The following is a 26350-nucleotide window of genomic DNA, read 5'->3' as shown; positions in this document are numbered from 1 at the left end:
TTCCAATTTATTTCCACGAGTAGAGTGGTACAAAAAAGAGATCGCTTAGTAAGCTTTCTCTGGACCGCGGCGTTCATATTAAGGGGTTATATACCTTTTTTGAGCGAAAAAATTGAGGGAACTTTGGATTTTTTTTTGGTGTGTAGCAATTATTTTATGACAGTGAAGTTATTATTTATTGATACTACATGTTTTTATCGAAACAACAAACCTTTGTTCTTGAAAAAATATGAATAATTTACGAAGTTATGGCAATTCTTTCGGAACCCTTTTTTTTTTATAGCGGCTTGCGGTGACCACGATGGAAGTCCAGCAGGTCAACTTATATCAAAAAACCAAAAATTTTTAGTTAGTATAGTATTGTATCCAGTTCGTGAACGATTATTTTTAAGAATATTTGCTTTTTTCTGCATACAGTAACAATTTTTCCAAAAAGTTGATTTTTCGAGTTCTAAAAATTTTATTAAAAAATTCTGATCTGCGAAATTTAAATTGGCGCATAAAAACTGAATCGTTCACAAACTCGGCACAATCATTACGAATAATTTTAAAAAAAATTGAAGAAGATCGATCGAATAGTTTTTGCGCAATCGTGGTCACAGCGAAAGCACTTTTGGAAAAACACGACTTTGAAATAATCGCATTCAAAGTTTTACGTTGACGTTGCAACTATTGAAGTCGAGCGCGTCAAAACGCTGTTTTCCTATCGAACTATTATTCGGATCTGTATGAAAATTTGGGAAGATGTTCTCTAGGGGATATACTTTAAGATTCAGCAAAAAAAAAAATTCTTTTTTTTGAAAAAAAAAAAGGTATATAACCCCTTAAATACTAACATTTTTACTTAAAATTACGTTAACTTCAGATTTCAACCATAGTCTATTCACAAACCAAAAAATTATGAATTGGGCGTCGCAGCACGTTCTTTGAAGTTTGTAGATCCACAACTCGAACCTTCCCGTCCTTTCCTAGGATTGCGGAAACGACGCGAGCGAGAATCCAATGTTGTGGTGGTGTGTTATCCTCATGTATGATGACAAGTTGGCCACAGAAATCCACCCCTGCAATTGAGAATGGGAGTTCCGCGTGAAGTCGGTCAGGAGGCAAATCCCCCATAATTTGTTGTGTAAGTCTTGGCTTGTAATGAAAACAATGCGTGCAGTTCCGGACGACCTGACGAGTTAGAACTCTGGCGTTGACAATCCATAACCTTTCTAGAGAAAGAGAAATGAGTATTTTTGAATTTGCATGTAGATTTTTTCTATGAAGGAATTCTATAAACAGCTGAATGAAACGATGGTTTCGTGGAACGATTGCTGGAAATTTTGCCTCAAATGACAACGCTGATCTTGCTAATCGCCCGCCTACCCTTACCACATTGACACTGACACTATCTAATTCCATCATATGAATAAATGGAGCGAGATCCTGTAAGCGTGGCTTTAGAGATTTATTTTTTTCTAGTAACTTCAATTCCTCATGAAAGGCTGACTGCTGTATGTGCCCAATAATACGCCAGAACGTAACGTTTAGCTCAGATGCAGATATATGCAAAATTTCCTTTACCTTGAGTTTACGATCTGGTACGACTCTGTTAAATGTTCTATAAATGTATGACAATACTCGTAGTATGCGAACGTACGATGAGGACTTGTTGATGACGTAGTCTATGATCGAATCTAAAACATCAGATTTTGATTTTACCTGTTCCTTAGAGCCATCAACGTTAACTTTTTGACTCTCAACTGACGTCCCTACGTGGCAGGTAGATGGTTCGTTGCATATGACTAGTGCTCTTTTTCGTACTTCGATAGATGATGGTGCGGAAATACAGAGACTCGGCCATTCCTCGGATGGCAGTTTCAAAAAGTCTGGACCGGTTAACCAAGTGTTAGTTAACAGGTCAGAAGCGCGACAACCTCTCGAAACAATGTCCGCGGGGTTCTTTGCTGACGGTACATGTCTCCATTCGACATCTGCGCTGTGCTGCTGCAGCTCTAAAACTCTGTTTGCTACAAAACAGTTCAGTTTTGAAGCATGCGTCGTCATCCATTGAAGAACGATCTTTGAGTCCGTCCAGAAGTAAATCTTGTTGACGTATGGAGAAAGCTTAGTCTGAATTTTTCGAAACGTTGCATTTAGCAGGACTGCTGCACATAATTCTAGCTTTGGTAGAGATACAACGGTAATAGGAGCTACTTTGGATTTTCCGATAAGTAAATTTGTGTGAACTGTATTTCCTAATTTTACTCGAATGTATATACAGCAGCCATAAGCTCGCTCGGATGCGTCCGCGAATCCATGAACTTCGCACGGCTCTGACGGAGACGTGTGCATGTACCGAGGAAATTTCAGTTTGGGTGTATTTTTTAAATCGTTTCCTAAATCACTCCACAATTCATTTTGTGTATCCGGGAGTGGCTCGTCCCATCCAAGTTTGAGAATGTGCAGGTCTTGCAACAGGATTTTACATCGTATAGTTACGGAACTGAGTAATCCTAGTGCGTCAAAGAGACTTGCGATAGTAGACAAAACAATTCGCTTAGTAAACGTGTTGTCTGACGATAAGTCGTATCTGTATACGAAGTAGTCCTTTTGAGGCTGCCACGACAATCCAATGGCTTTGGTGACTTCTTCTTCTTCAAACTTGATGGCGACTTCCGTTGCTGATAAGCCTCCGATGATGTGCGAGTTGCTGTTGAACTTCGACATGCTCATGTTTCCCTTCCTCAATATTTGTACGACCTGTCTATTCTTTTCCAGTAATTCTTCTACCGTATCAGCACCTGTCAGGAGGTCGTCTACGTAAAGATCGTTGCACAAAACTGAAGCTCCTGCAGGAAATTCTGACCTTGATACGCTTGCTAAATATTGTAAACTTCGGATGGCTAAAAACGGAGCTGATGATAGGCCGTATGTCACGGTCACGGGGATCGATCATGAATTGGCGATACATTTTAGTGATATCACCGGTGAGAACGAACCGGTGTAGTCTAAAAGCTAAAACTGTGGTGATGAGATCCTGCTTAATTGTCGGTCCGCAGAGTAAAAGATCGTTTAGTGATTTGCCCGAGGTTGATTTTGCTGATCCGTCGAAGACAACGCGAAGTTTGGTCGATAGGCTTTGAGGTCTATGTACGCAATGATGCGGAATAAAAAAGTGTCGCATGTTGGAATCGAATGATTGAAGAGGCGACATGTGCTTCAAAGCCTCGTACTCTTTCATAAAGTTTACGTAGCCTTCCTTTAATTCGGGACAGCGGTTAAGTCTTCGCTCAAGCATTGAGAAACGATTTTGAGCCATGTTGAATGAATTACCCAAACCTGCACTTGAATTGCTGAATGGAAGGCGCACTTGAATCCGTCCGTCGACTAAAATGGATACGTTTTGTGTGAAATGATCTTCACACGCTTGCTCTTCATCCGTAAATGTAGGAGGAGAGGTACAATACTCTTCGATTTTCCAAAAACGATCTAAAATTGTGTCGGTGTCAGCGCGATTTTCGTGAAGTGTGCAATGAAAGGCTTTAAACACTGTTGGAGCTGATGTGATATTTCCTCCTACTACCCAACCGAATTCTGTATTGATTAAACTAGGCTTGCCAAACCCAAGAGAATGCTTCCCATTTTTTAATGCTTTGAAAAACCCTTCGGTACTGATAAGCACATGCACCTTGGTCGACTGGAAAAAGTGTGGGTCGGCTAGATTGACATTAGTTGGTAGCTTCCAATCCTGAATTCCAATGGTGCTGCTAGGTTGGTGCGTGCATATTGAATTTATTACCGCAAACGTGGAAGTCCATTCAGATTCAGAAAGGCGTGATTTTAGTGTAGCTATAACGTTATACATGATGGGTTGACACGTATCTGAAATTCCGCAAACTTCTTGAGATACCTTGAATTTTTCCAAATTCAAAAGCATGGCTGTTTCTTCAGTGATCAGATTGACTTCTGAACAGGAGTCAAGCATGGCGCGAATATAATGAAGTTCCCCGAGTTTGTCCTTGACTTGGACAACTGCTGTGGGAAGTATACCGAGTTTTGCTGCTCGCACAACTAATGAAAGGTGTGGCTGCACCGTTGACGGAGGCGATTCTCCCGTGCGATGGACCTGATCGCTGGATTGTGTTGAAACTCCAGGCGAAAAGTTGTGAAGAAGTGAATGATAAGCGGAGCGACAAATTTTACAGCGCGATTTCGACTGACACTGCCTTTTGTTGTGATTAGGACGCAAGCAGTTTAAACAAAGTCCCCGTTTCCTGACCCAATCTCTTCGCAGGTCCAAAAGAAGAACGGAAAACGTTTGACAATTCGATATGTAGTGATCGGATGCCCTGCAATATTCGCATTTGGCACTGGTTGTGATGTAAGCCTTCGATGTTTGAGCAGGCCTTTGTTTATGATTCGACTCGTGCGAGTCTGCTTGTTCGGACACCACTCTGTTTTAACCGAGTTTTATGTAAAGGGAGTCACAAGAGAGAACGATCGACGATTCTTTTATGGGCATCGAACAGAAGCAGTCATCCCAGCCGCTGGTCGCGTTAATAATCTAATATAATAAATTAAAATTGATACCATTGTCAGCATTGAAGATTGTAAAGTGAAAAACTGAATTCGAAGTAATTGTATATAATAAATAGACCATCCATGAAGTGCACCTTTTAGAGTTATAATTTTCAAATTGGTGGCAAAACCCCAGAGCATCTTTGCTCATCTTTGACAATATAAATTGTCACAACATTTTGGTGGCCCATGAGGGGACCCATCCAATCACGCCTTCTGCAATAATTATCTACTAATCTGTTTTCGAATTAATTAATCAGTTTGGATCTAAACTTTGTGAAATCTGGCACATGGTTATAAATTTTCCATTCGCAAATACATATAACCAGCAAACGGCAGCACATGTATAAGTGCCGTTACACTATCATCCCATACGCTTTACCCTCCGACTGCGCTGCCCTGCCGATCCATCGCTTTGCCGAAGTCAACGTGGGTTAATTTAGATGCTGGAGAGAAGCTGTTTTCGCTGCCGAAATCTATCACGTCGCATCCCCCACACCTTTTCGTCAAACCTGGAGCGACTTCACTTGGACTTCCAGACTTTTCGTTCAATTTCGTTACGGCACAACTTGAAAGGGGTAAGTGTCGTTGTGGTGTGTTGGTGAGTTGACAAAGTATTGAGTACATTTTTCAGTGTATAAGAGTAATACAATCAAAGCTGAAACATGGCAGCAGATAAAGACCAGGAGCAGGGGCAGGCATCCAGCGATGCCAGCCTATCAAACCTACATATACTCCAAGCTGATATTTTTGAACGTGTTAAACAACTTTATCAAAATTTTAAATTTGCCAATTGCGATCATTGGATTGTGCATCATCTCACCACTAAGCTGCCATCGCAAACTATCCAAGCCTGGGAACACAGTCTTGGGAGTACAAAGGAAATCCCAACCTTTTTCACTTTGGAATCATTTCTCAACAACCGACTTTTTAGCATCGATATAATTGAAGGTCGCAAGGTTCCACCTCCACCACGGCAACCAGAAGGAGTCAACGGCTTCCAACGAAACGTCGTCAAACATTCAGGCAACGCACAACCCAGGATCAGTAGCTGCCATACTTCAGGGGTTACTACCAACTCTGTTCGCTGCGCTCATTGCAATGACCAACACATCTTACGTTGTTGTCCAGACTTTTTAGCAAAGGATTCTTTCGCTCGCAAACTTATTGTTGACCGCAGTAAGGTATGTCTCAATTGCCTCAGCCCCACCCATTCTCTGACAAAATGTAACAGCAGCAAAAACTGTTTACAATGTGGACAACGCCATCACACTCTCTTACATTTCCCAACCCAGGTAAAGGCTAGTGATGTCGCGCAGTCTGCAGGAAACATAACTAGTCTCAACTCACAAGGTCTGACAGCATCTAGCAACACCACACAGCTCATCAGCGCGTCAGCCTCACATTCAACACCTCATACGATGATTCTCGCAACTGCTCTGGTTCGTCTTCATAGTAATGCCACAGGTCAGTCAGCGGTGGTCCGAGCCCTTATCGATCATGGATCAGAAGGTACCCTTGTTACGGAAACTGTAGTCCAAGCGCTAGGGCTTCCCCGATTTCCAGTCTCAGCAGAAATATCAGGGGTAGGAGGGAATTCCACCAACAGGTGCAAATATCGCACCGAATGTACTTTAAGCTCAACTACTAATTCTGGATTCGAGATGTGGGTGGAAAATGCCTTCGTTTTGCGTACCCTGACTTCTCCTTTACCAAGGACGAATCTAACTCTACCAACGTGACCACATTTAACTGGGTTGGAGCTCGCCGACCCAAATTTTATGCACACTAATAACATAGATGTGCTCCTCGGCGTGGACACCATTCCACAATTTATGATGAGTGGAATCAGGAGAGGATCTTACGATCAACCAATTGCCCAATGCACGCAACTTGGTTGGATCATTTTTGGCAAAATTACGCCAAAACAGACACACACGATATCCAAACAATGTCATCATTCTAATCTGGAAACTCTAGTTCAAAAATTCTTCGAATTGGAAGCAGTAAGTACAACCCGTCTCTACACTGCGGAAGAACAATGGTGCGAAGACCACTTTAAACGCACTCATATACGCCAACCAAATGGAAAGTACATGGTGCGCCTACCATTTAAAACCTTATTTGATCCTAACCAAACCATAGGAAAATCAAAACAAACTGCCCTAAATCGGTTTCATTTTTTACAGCGAAAATTCCAAAAGAAACCAGAACTGTATGAACAATACTCAAAGGTCATGGAGGAATACTTCGAGCTGCACCAAATAACTGAAGCCATCACCTCAGAAGAACAGCATCGCCTGGCGGACAAAGGAGGCTCAATCAGTTATACTGCATGCACATTACCCCATCATGCAGTTCTGAAGGCGGACAGCAGCACCACAAAACTTCGAGTTGTGTACGACGCCTCATGCAAGACATCAAATGGAAAATCGCTCAACGACATTCTCTGTATAGGCCCAGCCTTACAAAACGACCTTGGTGGGGTCATTTTCAATTGGCGATTTTTACAATATGTCTTTGCGGCCGATATTCAGAAAATGTATCGTTGCATCGATGTACACCCGGAGGATACACACTTCCAACGGATTATTTGGCAAAGGGAAAACAATGCTATAAAGGATTATTGTTGAACAACTGTGACGTTTGGAACAGCATCAGCCCCGTACACAGCCATTCGCATCATGCATCAGATCGCTCAGGATGAACGAGATCAATTTCCATTAGCAGAACATGTTTTACGAAAAGAAATATATGTGGATGATTTGCAAAGTGGACATTAGACAATTAAGGGAGCCCTTCAAGTTCGAGATGATGTCATCGGGGCACTTCAATCAGCTGGTATGGAGCTTCGAAAATGGGCAGCAAATCATCCCAGTCTTTTGAACTCTATTCCTCCTGAGCACATGTCCAATTCCAAAATTTTGGAAATCGAAAACCAAGAGTCCATTAAAACTTTGGGGCTATATTGGCACCCCAAGGAAGACTTATATGGTTTCAAATTAAAATTTACAATTGACGAAATTTTCACTAAACGATCAATTCTTGCTACAGTTGCACGTCTGTACGATCCTTTAGGTTTCGTTGCTCCAGTTATAATCATCGCCAAGGTTATTCTCAAAGAAGTCTGGAGCATACGTATTCAACAGGCTGATGGCACTCCAGCAGGATTAGCTTGGGACGCAACGGTACCGCCAGTAATTCAGCACAAGTGGAAAGAATACTGCACCAATTTACTTAAAATTGAATCACTGAGAATACCCCGATGGTTACAGTATTTACCCAGCACCATCGCATCCTTGCAGCTGCATATCTTTTGTGATGGCTCTTCTATGGCATACGCAGCGTGTGCCTATGTGCGGGTCCAACATACAAATAACTCGGTATACACGCATCTCATAGCTGCAAAGAGTCGAGTCACACCCACAAAGCCGTTAACAATTCCTAGAGTGGAACTATGTGGAGCTGTACTCGCCGCACAACTGGGTGACTGGCTCTGCAAGCAAATAGATCAACCAACTCATCCCACTTCGACCTATTTCTGGAGCGACGCAACGATCGTTCTTTATTGGATTGCGGGGGATCCCTTACATTGGAAAACATTCGTAGCGAATCGTGTAGGACGAATTTTGGAGTCCAGTTCTGCATCTCAATGGAGACATGTGCCCACCGGAGATAACCCTGCAGACTGCGCGACGCGTGGTCTCTATCCAGATCAATTAGCTGCCTATGATTTATGGTGGCAGGGGCCTTCTTGGCTACGACTACCAGAATCTCAATGGCCTAGCAAAATCTTTGACATTCCTGATAGCACCAATCTCTCGTGTGAGCAAAAATCGCTTTCTCTACAAACCCACAGCTGCGTTGAGAGAAATCCAAACTCTTTACTCACGTCGTTTTCATCTTACAACAAACTTCTGTTTATAATGGCTTACGTACGACGCTTTACTCACAATTCACAAACGCGCGTGGACTCTCGACAGAGAGGTCCAGTTACCGCCCAGGAGTTTCAGCAGGCACTAGGGCACATTGTCCGACTAGTGCAACATGAAACGTTTAAGGTGGAGATTCAAAAAATAAAGACAAAAACACATTTATCTAGATCGAACAAATTAAGTCAACTTTCCCCATTTCTAGATAACGAAGGAGTGCTGCGTGTCCGAGGGAGATTGAAAAATGCATTGCACCTATCGCCGCATCAACGCACACCGATCATTTTGCCAAAGGATCATAATTTTACCGAACTTGTCATTCGTAATGCTCATCTCAACACATTACATGGCGGGATATCACTTACACTGGCAGTGACAAGGCAAACGTTTTGGATTCTTAATGGGAAACAGGCAGTTAAAAAGATTCTGCACAAATGTGTTGACTGCTTCAAGCACAGACCGAAGGCAGTCACGCAGCTCATGGGAGACCTTCCCTTACATCGAGTGAACCCACCAAAGCGAGCCTTTGAAGCCACAGGCGTGGACTATACCGGTGCGCTAGAAATCAAAGCGTCAAAGTTTCGTGGACACCACAAATACAAGGCATATATTGCAGTTTTTATATGCTTGGCGACAAAGGCAGTCCACTTGGAAGCTGTTACCGGATTGTCTTCTCAGGATTTTTTGTGGGCTCTACAACGTTTTATTGGCAGACGTGGATACTGCCAACACATCTACAGCGATTGCGGTACCAATTTCATTGGAGCAGATAAATCCCTAAACCTTTGGCATGAAGAGTTTCGACAAAGCGTTATCGCAACGGTTATTCCAAAATTAACCGCTCACCAGATTCAATGGCATTTCAATCCGCCACACAGCCCAAACTTCGGTGGATTTTGGGAGGCGAATGTTAAAGCGGTTAAGACACACTTACATCGCACGTGTAAAGGGGCGCTCATGACCTACGAACAACTCTCAACTATTTTGGTTCAAATCGAAGCCTGTTTGAACTCTCGCCCACTTTGCCCGTTGAGCTCGGATATGGAGGATTTAGCAGTACTGACACCGGCCCATTTCTTAATTGGCGATTCCATGATGGCGCTACCTAATCCATCAGCTTCGGATAAATCGTTAAACGCACAATTCTTGGAAGGACAAAGACTGCTTCGAACCTTTTGGCATCGTTGGAGCTCGGATTGGCTTTCACACTTACAATCTCGTGCAAAATGGCAGCGGGTTGAGGAAAACTTGCGTTTACACGACATAGTTATTATTAAAGATGATCGGCTTCCGCCAAATGAATGGAAGCTCGGTCGCATAGTCGAATTACATCCAGGATCTGATAATCTCATTCGAGTCGTATCTATTAAGACGGCATCCGGAATTTATAAACGCTCTTTGTCGAAAATCTGTCCATTGCCGTTAGCTACTTATTCAGAGGCTACGGAATAAACATTAATTACGTACATACTTTGTCCACCTCTACATATCGTAATGACACTTATTTCTTTACAGCAAAGTGCAGAAATTTGGTTTAAATACTGGACTCAGTATTTGGGGGCCGCATGTTCGGACGTTTGCTGTAGTTGAGAGAACATAAACCCACCACTCTGTTATAACCGAGTTTTATGTAAAGGGAGTCACAAGAGAGAACGATCGACGATTCTTTTATGGGCATCGAACAGAAGCAGTCATCCCAGCCGCTGGTCGCGTTAATAATCTAATATAATAAATTAAAATTGATACCATTGTCAGCATTGAAGATTGTAAAGTGAAAAACTGAATTCGAAGTAATTGTATATAATAAATAGACCATCCATGAAGTGCACCTTTTAGAGTTATAATTTTCAACTTGGTGGCAAAACCCCAGAGCATCTTTGCTCATCTTTGACAATATAAATTGTCACAACACTGCTAGTTCCTTCCCTTTGGAACGGCTCTCCAAGAATTGGCACCTATGAGTTAAGAGTTTGCAGCAGGTTTCCCATGATGGAGAAGACTAAAAAGTCAGTTTTTCATCGTAATACAGTTTGGTATCAGAATCAACCTTGGAGAGTAGAATGTGAATAAAAATTGCGTTCATCACATCTTCTGCTGACCCTAATGACAGTTGAGAACCCCTTATAGCTGCGGCTGAATGTATAAGTCTTTGAAGCTGTGATGCATCTGGTTTCTTCAATGTGGATAAAGTGAAAAAACTAGAAATGTAGTCCAAAAAAATTAATACATCATTATCATATCGTACCTTCAACTGGATTAGGGCTTTTGGGTAGTTTTGTTCAGTGATTTGAAAAGGTTGAACAACTTCTAAAGCTGGGTCAGCCAGACAATTGAGGAGATAGTTAAATTTATCAATGGTGGCTATGCCTGGATCCTGATCAACAAGGTTGGAGGACGCGCTGATGAACCGTTTGTATTGAGAATAAGTCCCATCGAAACTGGGCAACTTGATGTTAGGTAACACAGGTCGACAAAATCAAGACTTTTTCTTGGCCCAAGAATAAACGCTACAAAACCTGGAAGGATTTTAGTTATAGATTACTACCTCATCCTTGGAAACTTTCCATCACGTCGAACTTTTTAGAAATCCGTGGTCAAAGTTTCAAATTTTCGATTTTTAGGCACTTTTTGCGGCTTAATTGTAAGAAAACCTTTCGTAGCCCAGAGCCACAATTTAGCGGAAGTGGTACCTTGAACCTTTAACTTCAAGAGTGTCCCATCACAAAGCTGGGCGACAATGGATTTTACAGAAGTACTTTTTGTCACTTTTTTTCATCTATAGTAGCCTGATATTTTCCTTGTTGAACTGAGACCCGTACACATACAATACATTAAAAATATCAGGCTACTATAGATGAAAAAAAGTGACAAAAAGTACTTCAGTAAAATCCATTGTAGCTAAAGAAGTAGAGGTCGCCCAACCTTGTTATTGGACAATCTTGAAGTGAAAGGTTCAAGGTACCACTTCCGCTTAATTTTGGCTCTGGGCTGCGAAGGGTTTTCTTACTATTAAGCCGCAAAAAGTGCCTAAAAATCGAAAATTTGAAACTTTGATCACGGATTTCTCAAAACTGCGACGTGATGGAAAGTTTCCAAGTATGAGGTAGTTTTCTACAACTAAAATCCTTTCAGGTTTGGTAGCTTTTATTCTTGGGCTTTTTTTTTGTCGACCAGTGTAATCGGCTATGGTGCGTTGTGTTGCCAGTGGAGTTCAGAAAACTTGGATCGTCTCCAACGAGGCTGGTTTTACGCTTCTTATTCATGAGCTGTGTAATTGTTGATTTTGCATCAATGAAGATTTCCTCCACTTGCGCTCTCCCCGTGTCGATGCAAAAAATTTCCTCGATGTTTGACTGAATCTGACATAATGTACGAAAGTAATTTTCAACTATTTGCAAATTGCACTCCAGCACTGTGGGTTCAACGGATGCCCCAAGAGTAAGAACACGACTTTTAAGATTCTTGATATTGCGCTCTATCGTTGTCCGCTGAACTCGTAATGTTACAAGTTTTGCGTCATTGACTTCTACTTGGCATGGACCTGCTTCGTTGGGATTGTTTGACTCAGCCTTCTCCATTGTTCAATGCGTACACTCAAGATCGAGAACTGACTACTTTAATTGAAAAGTATGTTCGACCCCTAGCGCAGGCACCTGCAACTGAACTGAAGATAAAATGGGCAACAGCAAGAATCTCAGCCTTTCATAGAAATAGCTACTTGGCGCAACAATCTTTATAATTTTGTATATGTTCTACATGTATATGGGTACAGGTTACTTAGATATGTGTGTGTACTTGCGATGTGTAAGTGTGTGAAAGCTGCGTGTCTCGAAGTGTGGTTATGTTTGCCGAAATGTGATCCACAGAAGTGAGGTTGTGGTTGACCGAAGTGAAATCCACCAGCGAGGCTTTGGCCAACTGCTACTGATGAGTTGCTCCAACGAAGCCCTGGTTGACCTTCCGAGATGTCCAGTGAGGCTCTGACCAATTTGCGTTCGTTGAATTGGTCAGCGAAGCCCTGGCCGATGTGTGCTTGAATTGCACTTCTATATTGACCCGATGAGAGATCCGCAATCGTACTTGCGCGTGTGACTTATCCTTTAGAGCAGTCCTGTCACGGTCGCCAAAATGTTTCAAGACCTTGCTCTGGAGGGAATTGCTAACAGCAATGTAGCCAAAGGATGAGTTAGGTTTCCAATATAGAACTCGTTTTCGTTGCGTTTTCAATAATACACGTTGTTTCCAATTTATTTCCACGAGTAGAGTGGCCAGATATCGTTATTACAAAAAAGAGATCGCTTAGTAAGCTTTCTCTGGACCGCGGCGTTCATATTAAATACTAACATTTTTACTTAAAATGACGTTAACTTCAGATTTCAACCTTAGTCTATTCACAAACCAAAAGAACAGGATGTTCCCCAAACAAATACCTTCATACGGTTTTACCTGGACCGATACGTCAATGGGCAAAATTGAATCTAAATAGTAAAATTTTTATGATTCATTAGAGCTACTGTGAAAGGGGATCAAAAATAAAAATTATTTTTATACTTTTTGTTTGAATTTTTAAACTTTTTGCGACTAATTAGGTGCAATAAACAAAAAAAAAACAACAATTAAAATAATAACTCTGTTGCGAACCAAAAATAACGCTCACATTTTAAATTTAATTAATATAAAATTTAAATTTATATAAAATTGCCTTTCTAGAAATAACCGCCGGATATGATAAAACTGTTGTTGAATGAACTTTACTTTATAAAATCAAGAGTGAAAAGAAAAACTATTATTAAAATTAAAATCCATTTTTTTTAATTTTTTTTTACCTTAAAGGTGTGCAAATATCCCGAGCGACAATATGGAAGGGCCCAAATGTACTTTGTGCAGCCCAAATCATTATAAATACGTTTTAAAAAGGTCGGATTTAATGGTCATTCACACTATTCATTTTACAGCTTTGAACCTTAATAAGTTAATAAGTTAAAGTTATTTGAATTATAATGTTTAAATTTTCAGTGATTATGCTGTCTTATCCAATCAAATCCCAGTAAATATCTAGTTTGTTATAGCCGAAATATTTTCAGTATCTCACAATTGAAAAAGGAACAGACTACCGGCATTAGCAACAAAAATAGGACGTCGACGAAAGTCAGTCAAAAGTAAGATATCCTTATTTTAAACTATTAAAACCACAAAACCTGTAGTAGTAGTAACAGTAGAAGGCTGCGCCGAATATGTTGTATTTAACTTATCTAATTATTTTTAATATTTTCAGAAGACAGGCTTACAAGAAATACATAGCTAGGACCTGCAATCGGCCAAACAAAAACCAGGAATGCTTTAAGTATTAAAAATTTTTAATTCCAATGCTTCGATTGTAAATATTATTAATAAATACACAAACAAATATAACATTAATAAATGTATTTTTATTGTGGGAAATCAGATACTGCAAAACAGTGCAAAACCAAAACTGCGAGGGTGTAGAAAATCAGATATTGCAAGTAGAGTAAAACCATAACTGAGTACGTTTGGAAAATCTATAATGGGGGAAGGCGAAAAACCAGTGGTCCAGAGATCCAGATTGAAACCTCATTTCCCCCTTACTTTTTGTGTCACCACCTTGTATTTTGAAATTAGAGATGGAAGAAATGTAAGGGGTGAATGAGGTTTTGTCCCTTCCGCTAGTATGCAGAAACCTGATGAAAATATGTTATTTTGCAGAGGAATTTTCCCGGTGGGTAGTAATCAAGTGCGTTTAGCAGAACTATTGTAAGAAATACATCAGTGATCAGTGATCATGTTAACTAATAAATAACCAATTTTATAATATTTTTGGTTTCTTATAGGGTCTTTCCACAGAGCTCCATCCATCATCTACCATCCGTTAAACGGACGTCCGCCATTCCAATTTTTTTGTTTTTGCTTTGTTTCAACAACGAATGTTGAAAATGATGGTTTGTCGCACGACTAGTGCATATGACCAGATACTTTGTCTTCTTTGATTGTTTTAAAAAACTTAACCCAAAAGTGAATCCACACCACGAGGTCCCTTGCCCTACCCGGCGTGAACTATACGTGTCTCTTCAAGGGCCTGTGAATGTGGACTGCGCCATCGAATTTTGACGGACTTTGACGGGCTTTTTTATGCGATAGTTAGGCTATTTTTTCTTGGTGCAACTCTGAATACTCCCTCTGGACTGTGAAAATTGAACGATGACAACTCAAATCCATGGCGTGAAAAAATTAAATAATGCTTCAGCTCATTGTTTTTTGGTTTTTTTTAATTATTTGTAGTTTGTTATGAGCGGAAAAGCATTCGCAAACAGGTTGCTATGAGTGGGCCAAAATTTAAGCTGTTCTGCGTACGAAAACATCAATGTTTGCAGCGAAGTCTCAGAATATGTTCTGCAATTCGTAAGCACTAATTAATATTAATTAAAAGTGTACTATGTACTCCTATAAAGTTCCAAAGTTGCTATAAATAACCAAAAAAGCACACATTTGGCTTTGTTTACAAATTTGCCATATTAATATTGGCTAGACAGGAGCGTAGTAAGAGCGGATGTTACGTAGGCGTATTAGTGCCCTGTCCTTAGGACATGGGCCGAAAGAGATGAGTCCGATGTTCAGCCACCATTTTCCCGGCTGAGCTGGACGGATGGGGTGGGTTCTTGGTAAGCATCTCAGCTCTCCCGCATAACCAGAAAGAAATATTAAAAGTGCCTGGGAAAAATAATATAGATCGTCTGTTTCGTCTGTCATCTGCCATAGCTGCCCGTAAGTTTCCCGAGTAGCTAGCTTGAGCCGAAATACGATCGGCAGACTGTGGCTGTTACCCTCCCCTTTCACAAATCGTGTGCCGTTGGATCAGTGCTAGCCTTGCAATCTGATCCCCTAATGTTAATGTCGTCTGTAAGAAGTCGTCGTCATTGTTCTAGACCTACTTCACTTGTTGAATCAGTACCCCTTTTAAACGCGAACCTAGCAACTCATGTTGAGATTTTCCTTCACACGGTAAATTCTAATAAATATATTAATGAAATTAATCAAAAAGTATAAGCAAAGAATCTTTGTTTATGAAACTGGCATTACCAATGTTACGTACGCCCTCTTCTTCATTTTATTTGATGGAGAAAGATGCACGTAGAAAACAACAGCGAATCTCAAGGCAAAGGGAGAGGGGCAATCGACCCGTTGACTCACCGAAATAAGCAAAGGAATGTGCAATTTGACGATCTTTTCGGTCAGAACAACGACCGCGATCGACCTACTGGTAACCATAAACCGGGAGCTGGCAAAGTGCATCGGTCGGGCGTTGACTCCCCTAAGATAAGAAATATCATAGGTGGGAACAACTAAATAATCCAAGCTATGACGGAAGCCAAGTGAAAACTCGACTTTGGTATAAAAGACCCAAGCCGGATAGAGAAAAGGCAGAACCTATTCTGTTCTCATACCGACGGTAGCCGCTAGCTTCGAGGGAGGAGGATTTTCCTCACGGGCTTCGGGCATCTGCCCACGGAGTCCAATGCCACCAGGAGACCAAGACCCGTTGTCCTATTCTACTGTCCTTGATAAGGACACGCCTATCGATTAGCAAGGATCTGAAGAGACGGACACCGCTGCCAATATCACCATAAGGACGACATCTGACAAGCGAACAATACTCCGATGTTAGTTTCCGCAGCACTCGTAATCCCCGCGTTACTGAATTTGAAGAAGATATAGCAGCGATCCGTTCCGACCATTGACCATTGTCCACTTTGCAAAAAGTAGTGTCTAGTACCAAATGCGTTAAAACAGTGAAACCCAAAAACGAGCCAATGAAAAGTAATAGTGAACAAGTGAAAAACCAAGAAATCAGAAGCGTGATCCATCAGTGAGGATAATCACGATAATAACTGAACTAATTGTGAAGCAATTTTAAATGCAAATTAACTGAACCGATTTAAAAGGGCATCGAGTGCACAGTGATGATGCAGCTAACATAGTTTATATGTTTGTGTTTAAGTGAAAATAATGTAGTTAAGAACAACAGTGGTTTGGCGCACTTATATATATATATAAATTATAATATCTTCCAAAGCCCAGGATCCGGAGCGTCGAGATCTCATCGCCCAGGACATAAAGGGTAAGTTTGTCGGAAAACGATTCCTTTATCTACCATACATTTATATATCCGTGCCTCCGTTTTGATAGTTGGTTATCTAAAGTAAATTCCACAATTTACGCCTCCTCAAGGCGAAGAAAACTTAGGTGCTAATAGTTACACTTTTTCGTTGTACTTTTTATATAATAAATAAAAATTGACTTTTCAGCGGCGAGTATCAGCCTTGTGTTTGTATGAACAGAGCGACGTTTGTAGTCGTGAATAGTCAGCAATTTTCTGACGTGTGCACCTTGTACGGGTGGTAAATTCGATACTCTCCGCTAACAAACTTTGTTGGTCAATTAGAATTAAACTCATATGTAATCTCCATAATAATATTACTCATAAATGGCACTAGCCAATATTTCATTCAATAAAATTATAATGTGAAAACGTACTTAAAATCATGAAGTGCTAAGTTTTCAGAAAGGGGGTGCTGACGCGATAAGTGGAGTAGGTAAAGAATAATGACATAACTTTTGACGGACAATCTTGACAATAGGGGATCGTATTGCGCGGCCCGCGACGATCCACGACCGACGGACTTTACAACTCTTACTAATTTTCAGGCATCTTAATATTTATTCTCGTTATGTTGGAGAGGAGAAAGTCTTACCAAGAACCCACCCCATCCGTCGAGCTTATGCCGGCAAAAATTGGTGCCTGAACATCGGATGACTTTCCCTCGGCCCAAGTCCTTTCAGGACTAGGGCACTAATATGCCCACGTAACAGAATTGGCGCCCAACGTAAGGATTTCATATTCTTTAAGGAATTAGGGTCAGCCACCTAGATACATCTAGTATTTGGATTGGCGAACCTAGGGATGGCATAGCTTCCATTTTTAAATGCCAGAAATGACTTGGCCATATCTAGAGCAAGGGAGTTAAGTAATTTAATAACAATGATAGCTAAAATTTTTATTATTTATTGCAAATTTAAAGTCCACAGCTTCTGCGACAGTCAGATTTGATCAGTCAGGAACTTGTCTCAAAATAGGGGGTGACTTTATACATGGTTACCTTTTTAAAATCATAGATCCTTTGTTTTATTATGTGTAAAGTTACTAAGAAAAATTCTTTTAAATAAATAGGAGGTTTCCTTTTATAATACTATATAACTATGTGCCGACTGACCTTTCCTTTTTTTTTTTGAAATTAACGTAAATACATTTTAGATGTGCTTTCTGGCCGACGCTACACGACGTACTAGGCAAAGCCCGGTCGTTTGATAGGCTCAAGTCCAGAAAGATCAGGAGCGCAGACGTTACGGTAACGCATTTAGCCATTGCGGTGCGGATCTATTGTGCGATTGTCGATCCAGGACAGAAAAGGTGGGTGGGGGAACTGACAGGAAACGTAAAGCCGACGCTACACGACGTACTAGGCCAAGAGTCTGGTCGTTTGACGTATTTGGGCGGGGGACGTATTTTAGTTTCTCTGGCCGACCCTACACGACGTACTGGGCTAGATGGTCCGGTCGTTTGATAGGCTCGAGTCCAGAGAAATAGGAAAACTGCTGTGGATCCCGAGAATGATCGGTCAGATAGCAGCAGGTTGTGGAGCCCGAGAATGATCGGTCAAATAACCTGATTTCCGACGACTGGCGGGAGGGGGATTTCGGACAGACTTTTCTTCTAGGCACAGCTAGTTCCCATTGTAAACGTTAAAGCTGACTAGAAGGGGAGAGAGCTGTTAGTTCAGTGGAACCCAGTTGTGTAGAAGCTGCTAATACCTCTAGTTGGGGACACTTGTTTTTTTTGTGTGGCTTAAATATCGGACAGATTCTTGACCAAAGAAAGACTTAGTAATTGCAGTTCAGCATCCCTAAGCTTTATTAACTGACAACTTTTACACGATCATAAAAAAATTCTCGAGTATGCTGTTATCAGGATACTGATAAAAACTGGATTGATAAAAATAAATACCTACACTGATAAAGAAACAATGCAATTGTAAAAATAAATATTATAATCCATTACAATCAACTTAAATTTACCAAAAAAAAAAAAAAAAAAAAAAAAGTTTCAGAAAAATACAATTTCATGTTTAAATTTAAGTTCAGTATAATTTAAGAACCTGAAATGGTCCAAGTTTATTTTTTTTTTTAAATCTACAAATCATAATAATCGCAATGGTGTCAAAAAGTACATGCTACATCAAATATGAAATTAAGTGTCTGACTTCTATTTTATAACCATTAAACCAATAAAAAGATAACCGTCTTTTTCTAAATGTTCTTATTAATTTTAATACCTAAGGAAAAGTCGATTTATATATAATTTATAAAAGGAAATGAAAAACAGCAAAACGGCTTAACACGTCACCAACAGCATTGTACGTGGAGTGGGGCGGGTCTTCCAAAAACTTCGGGCTGGTGGTCGTAGGGCAGGAAATACACGGCCGCAATGGGTTTTTGAACGTTATAAATTCCACGGTTTACTTCAGAAAGCGAGATGCGAGCGATCTGGAAGAACTGCTGTCTCGACTGTCAAGGCTCCAGGGGCGCTTGAAGGGAAAATTGGCCGGGGCTGGGGGCGCCGCTTTGGCGCGAACATTCTCCCCCCCCCCCCTTGCGAGGGCGAACGTAGCAAAGGATTAATCCTTAGGCGTGTCTGCATGCTCCAGACACGACCCATCCAAAGACCGTGCACTGTGCGACGGGCAGCCCATCACGTATATTTAGGAACCCGGGCCTGATTACGTCGGGGTATACGTCCGAGCCCAACACCAGCGAGACTGTTGCTGGGCGATGGAACTGCTCATCGGCCAGACGGATATCATCAAATTGGGCTCGCATAGAATCGCTTAACGCGCGGATCGGGGTGCGGATGCGTAGACTCTGACTGATTTTCAGCAGCACGTCGATCTGGAAATCGCCCGTCTTCGACCGGATTGTCGTCGAGCAGACTTCTTCGCCTCTCACTGTCGTCGTGGGCAACTTGAACGCAGTTGCCAGGGAGCTGTCGATGGTGCTGACGGGCGTGCAAGGGTCGATTAACGCAGCCGTCTCGAAGGTGGTGGCCCCAGACTCCAGCAACACGATGGCCGTCGGAAGAATGTGGAGGCTCTGATGCTGCAGGAGAGCCGCCACTGATGGAGTTGCTGCTGACGCTGGACGTCGGACCGGTGTCCGTGCTTCCCGTGCCGCTGGCGATGGAGACCGCGAGACTGCCCTTGACAGCCGAGTGGTCGATCCGCGATGTTGCGAGGACGGCGATTGGCGACGTGGCGGGGATGGCGATTGACGACGCTGCTGGATGGGCGGTTGCAGAGTAGTCCCGGACATCTCGTGCAGGTGCAGCAGCGTGTGATGGTTCTGCCCGCACTTTTTGCACGTGTCGCCACTGCCACATTGCCCCCCTGAGTGTTGATGGGCCAGGCAATTCGCACAATATTTATTTATGAGGACGGCACGGAGCCGCTTCTCCGTGCTGAGCCTAAGGAAGCGGGTGCACTTCCGTAGAGGATGGATTCCCCGACAGACTCGGCAGCGGTAGGATCGAGTACCTCGTGAACGTCTGTCGTCCAAAGTTTGGGCGCTGCGAGGACGTGGAGCCATGGTTTTGATGCTTTAATAAAAATGATAAGCAAATTTAGTATCAATTTGTGAACGGATTTTGAAAAATATGGACAGAAGGCACTATTTTTGGAAAGCGGAGGTTGCCTTGGCCTCCATAGGAAGAAGTACTAGAATGAGGATAGAAGTTATTATTGCGGAAGTGCGGAGATTGCCTTGTCCTCCATAGGAAGAAGTACTAGTTTGTGGACCGGACGTTGGATGGTTCCACGAGAAGTAAGAATATCTACGACGCGTACTATCAGCTCCTGGGATAGCAGCTACGATCCTGCCGAGCCGCCAGTCATTTGATGGCAAATTATCGTCCTTGATGACTACCATATCGTCGATTTGCAGATTTCTGGATAGACTCAACCACTTGTTGCGCTTGTGGAGTTCCTTTAGATACTCTTCTTTCCATCGCGAACTAAATTGTTGATGCTTGGCCTTGAGATGTTGCCATCGATTTATAATTGACTTGGCTTCGCCTTTAATTTCAGGCTCCGCCGTGGAAAGCAACGGTCCCCCGATCAGAAAATGGCCTGGCGTCAGTGCCAGCAAGTCTGTCGAGTCCTCTGACATTGGAGAGAGTGGTCTGGAATTAAGGCAGGCTTCAATCTTTGCCAGAAGCGTGGAAAGCTCTTCGAATGTATACTTGCGAGCGGACGTGGATTTGTAAAACAGCGTTTTAAAACTCTTTACTCCTGCCTCCCACAGGCCTCCCATATGAGGAGCTCCTGGGGGTATGAAACGCCACACGAGTCCCTGATGGCTACACGCATCGGTCACTGACTCCTTTAGTGCTTGCGTGAAGTCACGGGAAATAAGACTTGAGGCGCCAACAAAGGTTTTGCCGTTGTCGGAATGGACCCGCTGAGAACAACCTCTTCTAGCTACAAAACGCGCAAACGCTGCTAGAAACTTCTCAGTTGTAAGGTCGGAGGTGGGTTCCAAATGGATGGCCTTTGTAGAAAAGCACACAAACACACAAACATATCCCTTAGTGATGAGACAAGCTCTCCCTGTATAGTTTTTTACCTCAAAGGGGCCGGCGTAATCGACGCCGGTGTAAGAAAATGGCCTGGAAAAAGAGGCTCGATCAGTCGGAAAATCGCCCATCAATTGGGACTGCAGTCTTTTTTTATAAATGGTGCACACCTTGCATGAATTCACCACGCCCTTTACCAGATTCTTGACTTTAGGAATCCAATATTTGGATCGCATCAGGCGCACTATCAATTGGTTGCCGCCATGATGCGTAATCTGGTGCGTGAATTGGACAAGAAGACGAGATAACCGACAGCTGTACGGGAGTAATACAGGATGGCGCTCGTCATACTGCAGGACCTTGGAGGCAGTTAAGCGACCACATGCTCTTAAGAGTCCCTGTTGGTCTATAAATGGAAACAAATTAGCAATTGGGCTTTATGCGGGTATGGATCTTTTGCTTCGTAACAATCGAAGCTCGAGCGCGTACTCTTCACGCTGGGCAAGTATTATGTAGGTCCTCTCAGCCTCCCGGATCTCCCGATTACTGAGCTGCTTATCCGGACTTACCGGAGCCTTACGACAGCGATTTAGGAACCTTTGGACGTAAGCTAGGACTCGTAAAGCCTTGTCTAGTCTGGAAAAACGGTCAAGGAAATCATCAGCGGGGAGCTTTACGACACGCCGCGACTAGCTAGGTCGGCAGAATTGTGTTCTGACCGCACATGTGACCAATTCTCAATCTTTGTAGCTTGAGCTATTTTGGTTACGCGGTTGGCTACGAATGTGGTCCAGAAGCAGGCTGGTTTCTTTAACCATGCCAGGACAATGGTAGAATCTGTCCAGCAGAAAATCTCAGAGCTTTTTGACAGCATATTTGGAAGGATGGTAGATGCCATATCTGCCAGCAATAGGGCACCACATAGCTCGAGTCGGGGGAGAGATACAGTTTTCACAGGGGCAACCCGGGTCTTTGCCGTTAGCAGATTAGTCAATATCTGCTGACCGACTTCAACCCTGACATACAGCGCCGCCCCATAGGCTTTTTGGGAAGCGTCACAGAAACCGTGAAGCTCGATTTTTACCTGGGGCTGGTAACCGACCCATCTCGGAATACGGATTTGATCGAGATCGGAATAACTTTGCAGGAACACTTGCCATCTATGGCTCATTTCGTCGGGAAGGTTGTCATCCCAGCCTAACTCTTGCAGCCAGATCTCCTGCATAAAAATTTTGGCCCGGACGATGAACGGTGCAAGCCATCCAGCGGGATCGAATAGCTTTGCGATCTGGGAGAGAACTTCTCTTTTAGTATAGGAGGACTTGACGGATATTTCTGGGGCACGAAGTAGAACTCGTCGGTGGTTGCTCTCCAACGAATGCCGAGGGTTTTGGCTGTGCTTTCGGCATCAATATTTAGGAACTCAGAATGGAGAAGATGCTCATTTGGAATGTCCTTTAAAACCCCATTGTGGTTGGAAGTCCACTTTCTAAGCGGAAAACCGGCCGAATTCAAAGCGGTTACTAACTCCTGGATGGCAAGTTGAGCTTCTTGTTGAGAATTCGATCCTGCTAAAACGTCATCAACATACATGAAGTTGCGGATTATGTGACTGGCTTTTGGAAACTGCTGATCGACGTCATCAGCCAGCTGTTTCAGCACTCGGATGGCGAGATAGGGCGCGCAATTGACACCGAATGTTACGGTTTTCAGCTCGTAATCTCGAATGTCACCTTCCTTGTTTCGGAAAAGAATCCTTTGAAAGGGCGTGTGCTTTGGATCGACCCAGATCTGCCTATACATTTTCGTGATGTCTGCACTAAAAACATACTTGAAATAGCGCCACTTTAAAAAAATTGTTAAGTCAGATTGGAGGACTGGACCGGCATGAAGCACATCGTTCAAGCTAGTCCCATTTACTGACGGGCTGGAAGCGTTGAATACCACCCGGAGTTTCGTGGTCGTGCTTTCGGGTTTTATAACCTCATGGTGTGGGAGGTAGTAGTTTGGAGAATTGTGAGTGGGCGAAACCTCTCTCATATGGCCTAAATCCAAATATTCTTGAATCACGGAGTTGTACTGCTCATTTAATGGAGTGTCTCTTCGTAAACGATTCTCGTTTCTCAGAAACTGAGCAAGTTCTATAGACCTTGAGTAACCCAACTCAGATCCACAATGATCGGGGTCGCAGAACGGTAACGTCACTACGTACTTCCCGCTCGCGTCTCTAGTTGTGGTTCGTAGAAAATTACTTTCGCAGACGGAATCGGACTCTTTTACCATTTTTGATGGTAGATCTTCCACCTCCCAAAACTTCGTAAGAAGTTTGTCTAAGGACGCCTCACTTGTTTTTGTAATTTGAGTCGTAAAGGCTGAGACTCGGTTGCTCGTGGACATGGACACTAGACCAGTGAGCACCCACCCGAAGATGGTCTCTTGCCCAAAAAGAGATCCGCAGATGTTGGTCTTTGTGCCACTCAGCAGCACGGATGGAAGAATATCAGCTCCGATAAGAACGTCTATCTGGGAACTCTGGCGAAATGTGGGATCTGCCCATTGAAGGTTTGGCAAATCTCTCAGGATATCTTGTGGAATGGAATGTGAGGGTAATCTGCCTGCTAGTTCTGGCAGAACATACGCTGCGGTGTCTAACTGCAGGCCCGGCTTAGTAGGAGAACGAATGGCGAAATGGCAAAGCCTTGTTGACTGGGCAGAAACGGTCTGATTTAAACCAGACACTTGAGCTTGAATGGGGCGGAACGGCAGATTGACCAACTTGAAAAGACGCTCCGTTATGAACGTCGCTTCAGATCCCAAGTCGATCAAAGCGCGTGCTCGGAAGTGGATGCCGAGGTGGCAAATATCAATCATTGCCGTGCCCAACAGAACTGCCTTTGAGCCCGAGGCAAAACAGACTTGTACATTTGAGTGTTCATCGGGAATGTCTGAGCCTCCCGACGGGGGATCGGTTCTAGGTCTCGCATGTCCAGAGGAACTTGGATTGTTGGAAAATGGGTGGCCTCGATGCAAAAGCGTGTGATGTCTTTCTCGGCTTACAAAGCAGCTGTGCGTACTGGAACAATCCCGGAGCTGATGGCCTCTCGCGAAGCAATTCAAGCATAACTGCTTCTTTTTTATGTAGCTTTCCCGTGCCTCGATTGCCATCTGAATGAAGCGAGGGCACAACCGCACTGGGTGACTCTCCTTAGAGCACAAATCGCAACTCTTTGGTTTGACACTCATTTTGGCTTCAAAGGAGTTAAGCTTCTTCGTAACTTGGGAATTTTTGGAAGTTGACGGACCACCAAGACTCTGCTTCATGTCCTGAATGGCTTCTAAGGTTCTATACCTATCGCTAAGGAACGCGTTCATCTCATCCCATGTAGGAACATCAGACTTTGATGTAAGGGATCGTTGCCACAAGGAAAGGGTCAATCTGGGCAACTTACTGGCGCACGTCTACCTGTGCGCCAGCAAGCAATCTTGATATTTTGGAGTGGGCTAATGCTGTCAGGCACCCTTGGATGGTGCTCTGAAGCTCTTTTATGGAGTGGCCAGTTTCGGCATTAACGGAACTTAAGTTAAATAGGAGCTTGAGCTGACTGTTCACTAAAAGTCTTTTGTTTTCGAAACGGTCTCGAAGCGCCTCCCAAGCGGAAGCGAAACCATCATTAGTGAGCGGGGACTTGGCAACAATCGCCTTTGCCTCACCGCTCGTTTTCGCGTTGAGATGGAATAACTTCTCGACCGGCGTCAACCGTGTGTTGTTGACGTAGACGGCAGTGAAAAGGTCTCTGAATGTTGGCCATTTGAGATAGTCTCCCTCGAATACTTCTGTATCACATGGAGGCAACCGGCACCCAGACGGAATGTACGCGGACTGATTGTCGGTGCTCGACAACGGCTGCTGTGAACTGGCTCGGTCAATTAACTAGCTGAGCTGAACCGATAGCTCTTCGTACACCGAATAGCAATATTCATATTTTCGGTGTAGAGTCGCCAAAATATCCGACGCCTCGTCAGTCGTAAGGCTGGAAATCGTGTCTAGACACGCTTCAAATTCCTTTTCGGCTTTGTCCCAGAATGAACGGACTTGTTCTTTTCGGACTTTGCAAGTGTGGACGGACGGAGCTGCAGCTCCTGGAGTTTCTATAGTCGCTCTGAAATGGCTCATACGGTCGGACACCGTGATAAACCGCGCGAGGGCTGCAACTGCAATTTCGTTACTCATTTTTGCCTGAGAACGAGTTGCTAGCGACTTTACGGACTTGGTCTGGATTTGCGACCTAACCTAAGGCGTGAGCGGACTTAGAGACAATCGTTTCGGATGGATCGTAGGAACAGACAACTTCTTGTCGCCTGCTTGGCTGGCTACTGAAGTTTCGCTCTTTGCCTTTGATATTGGTTTTGGGGCTACTGGGCTTGAGGTGCGCGCGCGTGGTGATGCGGATAGCGATCGCGTTTTATTTGCAGACGGAACTGACAAGTTTGTTTTGTCTCCTGGCATTCCAGAAAGGTCCGTCCTGGAATGTGGTCACGCTGTTGCGGATCACCGGGATTGATTGGCAAAGAAAAGGAACGACGAAAATGGATAACTTCCGGAAAATACGGCCCCAAAATTTCGAAAATTCTAATAGCTGAATGTCAACAATGTCAATGTATAGTGGATCGACGCGATAAAAAATATTACGGAATTAGTTCAATTTTGTTTAAAAAAAACAAAAACCAAAATGTTAATATATCGCAGTGGCTTCTTAGTTTCCTCGGTACAGATTGCAAGCGGTCCGCTTTTGTTTCCTAGCGTTGCAGCTCCGTGGTCTACTTTGGAATATGTGGAAACGGAACACCAATACAAATTTCAAAGTTTTCGCAACAACTATTTTAACGTGCGAGGAAAATATCGCTGCTGTGGAAAAAATAATATTCTGCAAGATATTTGCAGTCGGTTGCTGTGCTGCGAAAATGAGCGGTGGGAATGGGAAAATCTATATATCGCGCATCGTCACGGCTTGGTCACAAAAAGTATTTATTATTTTTTTATTTTAATGGATGTGAGCCGCCGGTGTGTGCGAATTAGCGCTGCTGAAATAAATACCATGCAAATTCTGGACAGGCGTATCGTGGTGGTGGGTTCGGTGGAAACTGGTTATTTTTGGTA

At 43.1% G+C, this 26350-nt stretch overlaps 1 protein-coding gene across 1 annotated transcript; it reads right to left on the bottom strand.

Annotated features, from left to right (window-relative positions):
- Positions 1–20288: 20288 nt before the first annotated feature.
- Positions 20289–24564, bottom strand: LOC138912103 (uncharacterized). Its single transcript, XM_070211959.1, has 5 exons — positions 22537–24564; positions 21912–22480; positions 21689–21828; positions 21243–21598; positions 20289–21167 (listed from the first exon to the last, which is right to left on the bottom strand). Exons 1-5 carry the CDS (start codon positions 24562–24564, stop codon positions 20289–20291), a joined length of 3972 nt encoding a protein of 1323 aa, XP_070068060.1.
- Between the last annotated feature and the right edge of the window lie 1786 nt (positions 24565–26350).

This window comes from Drosophila takahashii, chromosome 2R (assembly GCF_030179915.1).
Source record: "Drosophila takahashii strain IR98-3 E-12201 chromosome 2R, DtakHiC1v2, whole genome shotgun sequence".
NCBI classification, from domain to species: Eukaryota; Metazoa; Arthropoda; class Insecta; order Diptera; family Drosophilidae; genus Drosophila; species Drosophila takahashii.
Note: the sequence above shows the minus strand (reverse complement) of the source record. Positions and strands in the feature narration are given on the sequence as shown.

Bases quoted from the DNA above. Each gene is read 5' to 3' on its own strand.
- LOC138912103 (XM_070211959.1), bottom strand. From the start codon at position 24,564: ATGAACGCGTTCCTTAGCGATAGGTATAGAACCTTAGAAGCCATTCAG. The intron at 22,481-22,536 runs GTGCCCCAGAAA...GTTCTCTCCCAG, and splicing joins CCACCGACGAGTTCTACTTC to ATCGCAAAGCTATTCGATCC. The intron at 21,168-21,242 runs GTAAAAAACTAT...TTTTCTACAAAG, and splicing joins ATTACGCCGGCCCCTTTGAG to GCCATCCATTTGGAACCCAC.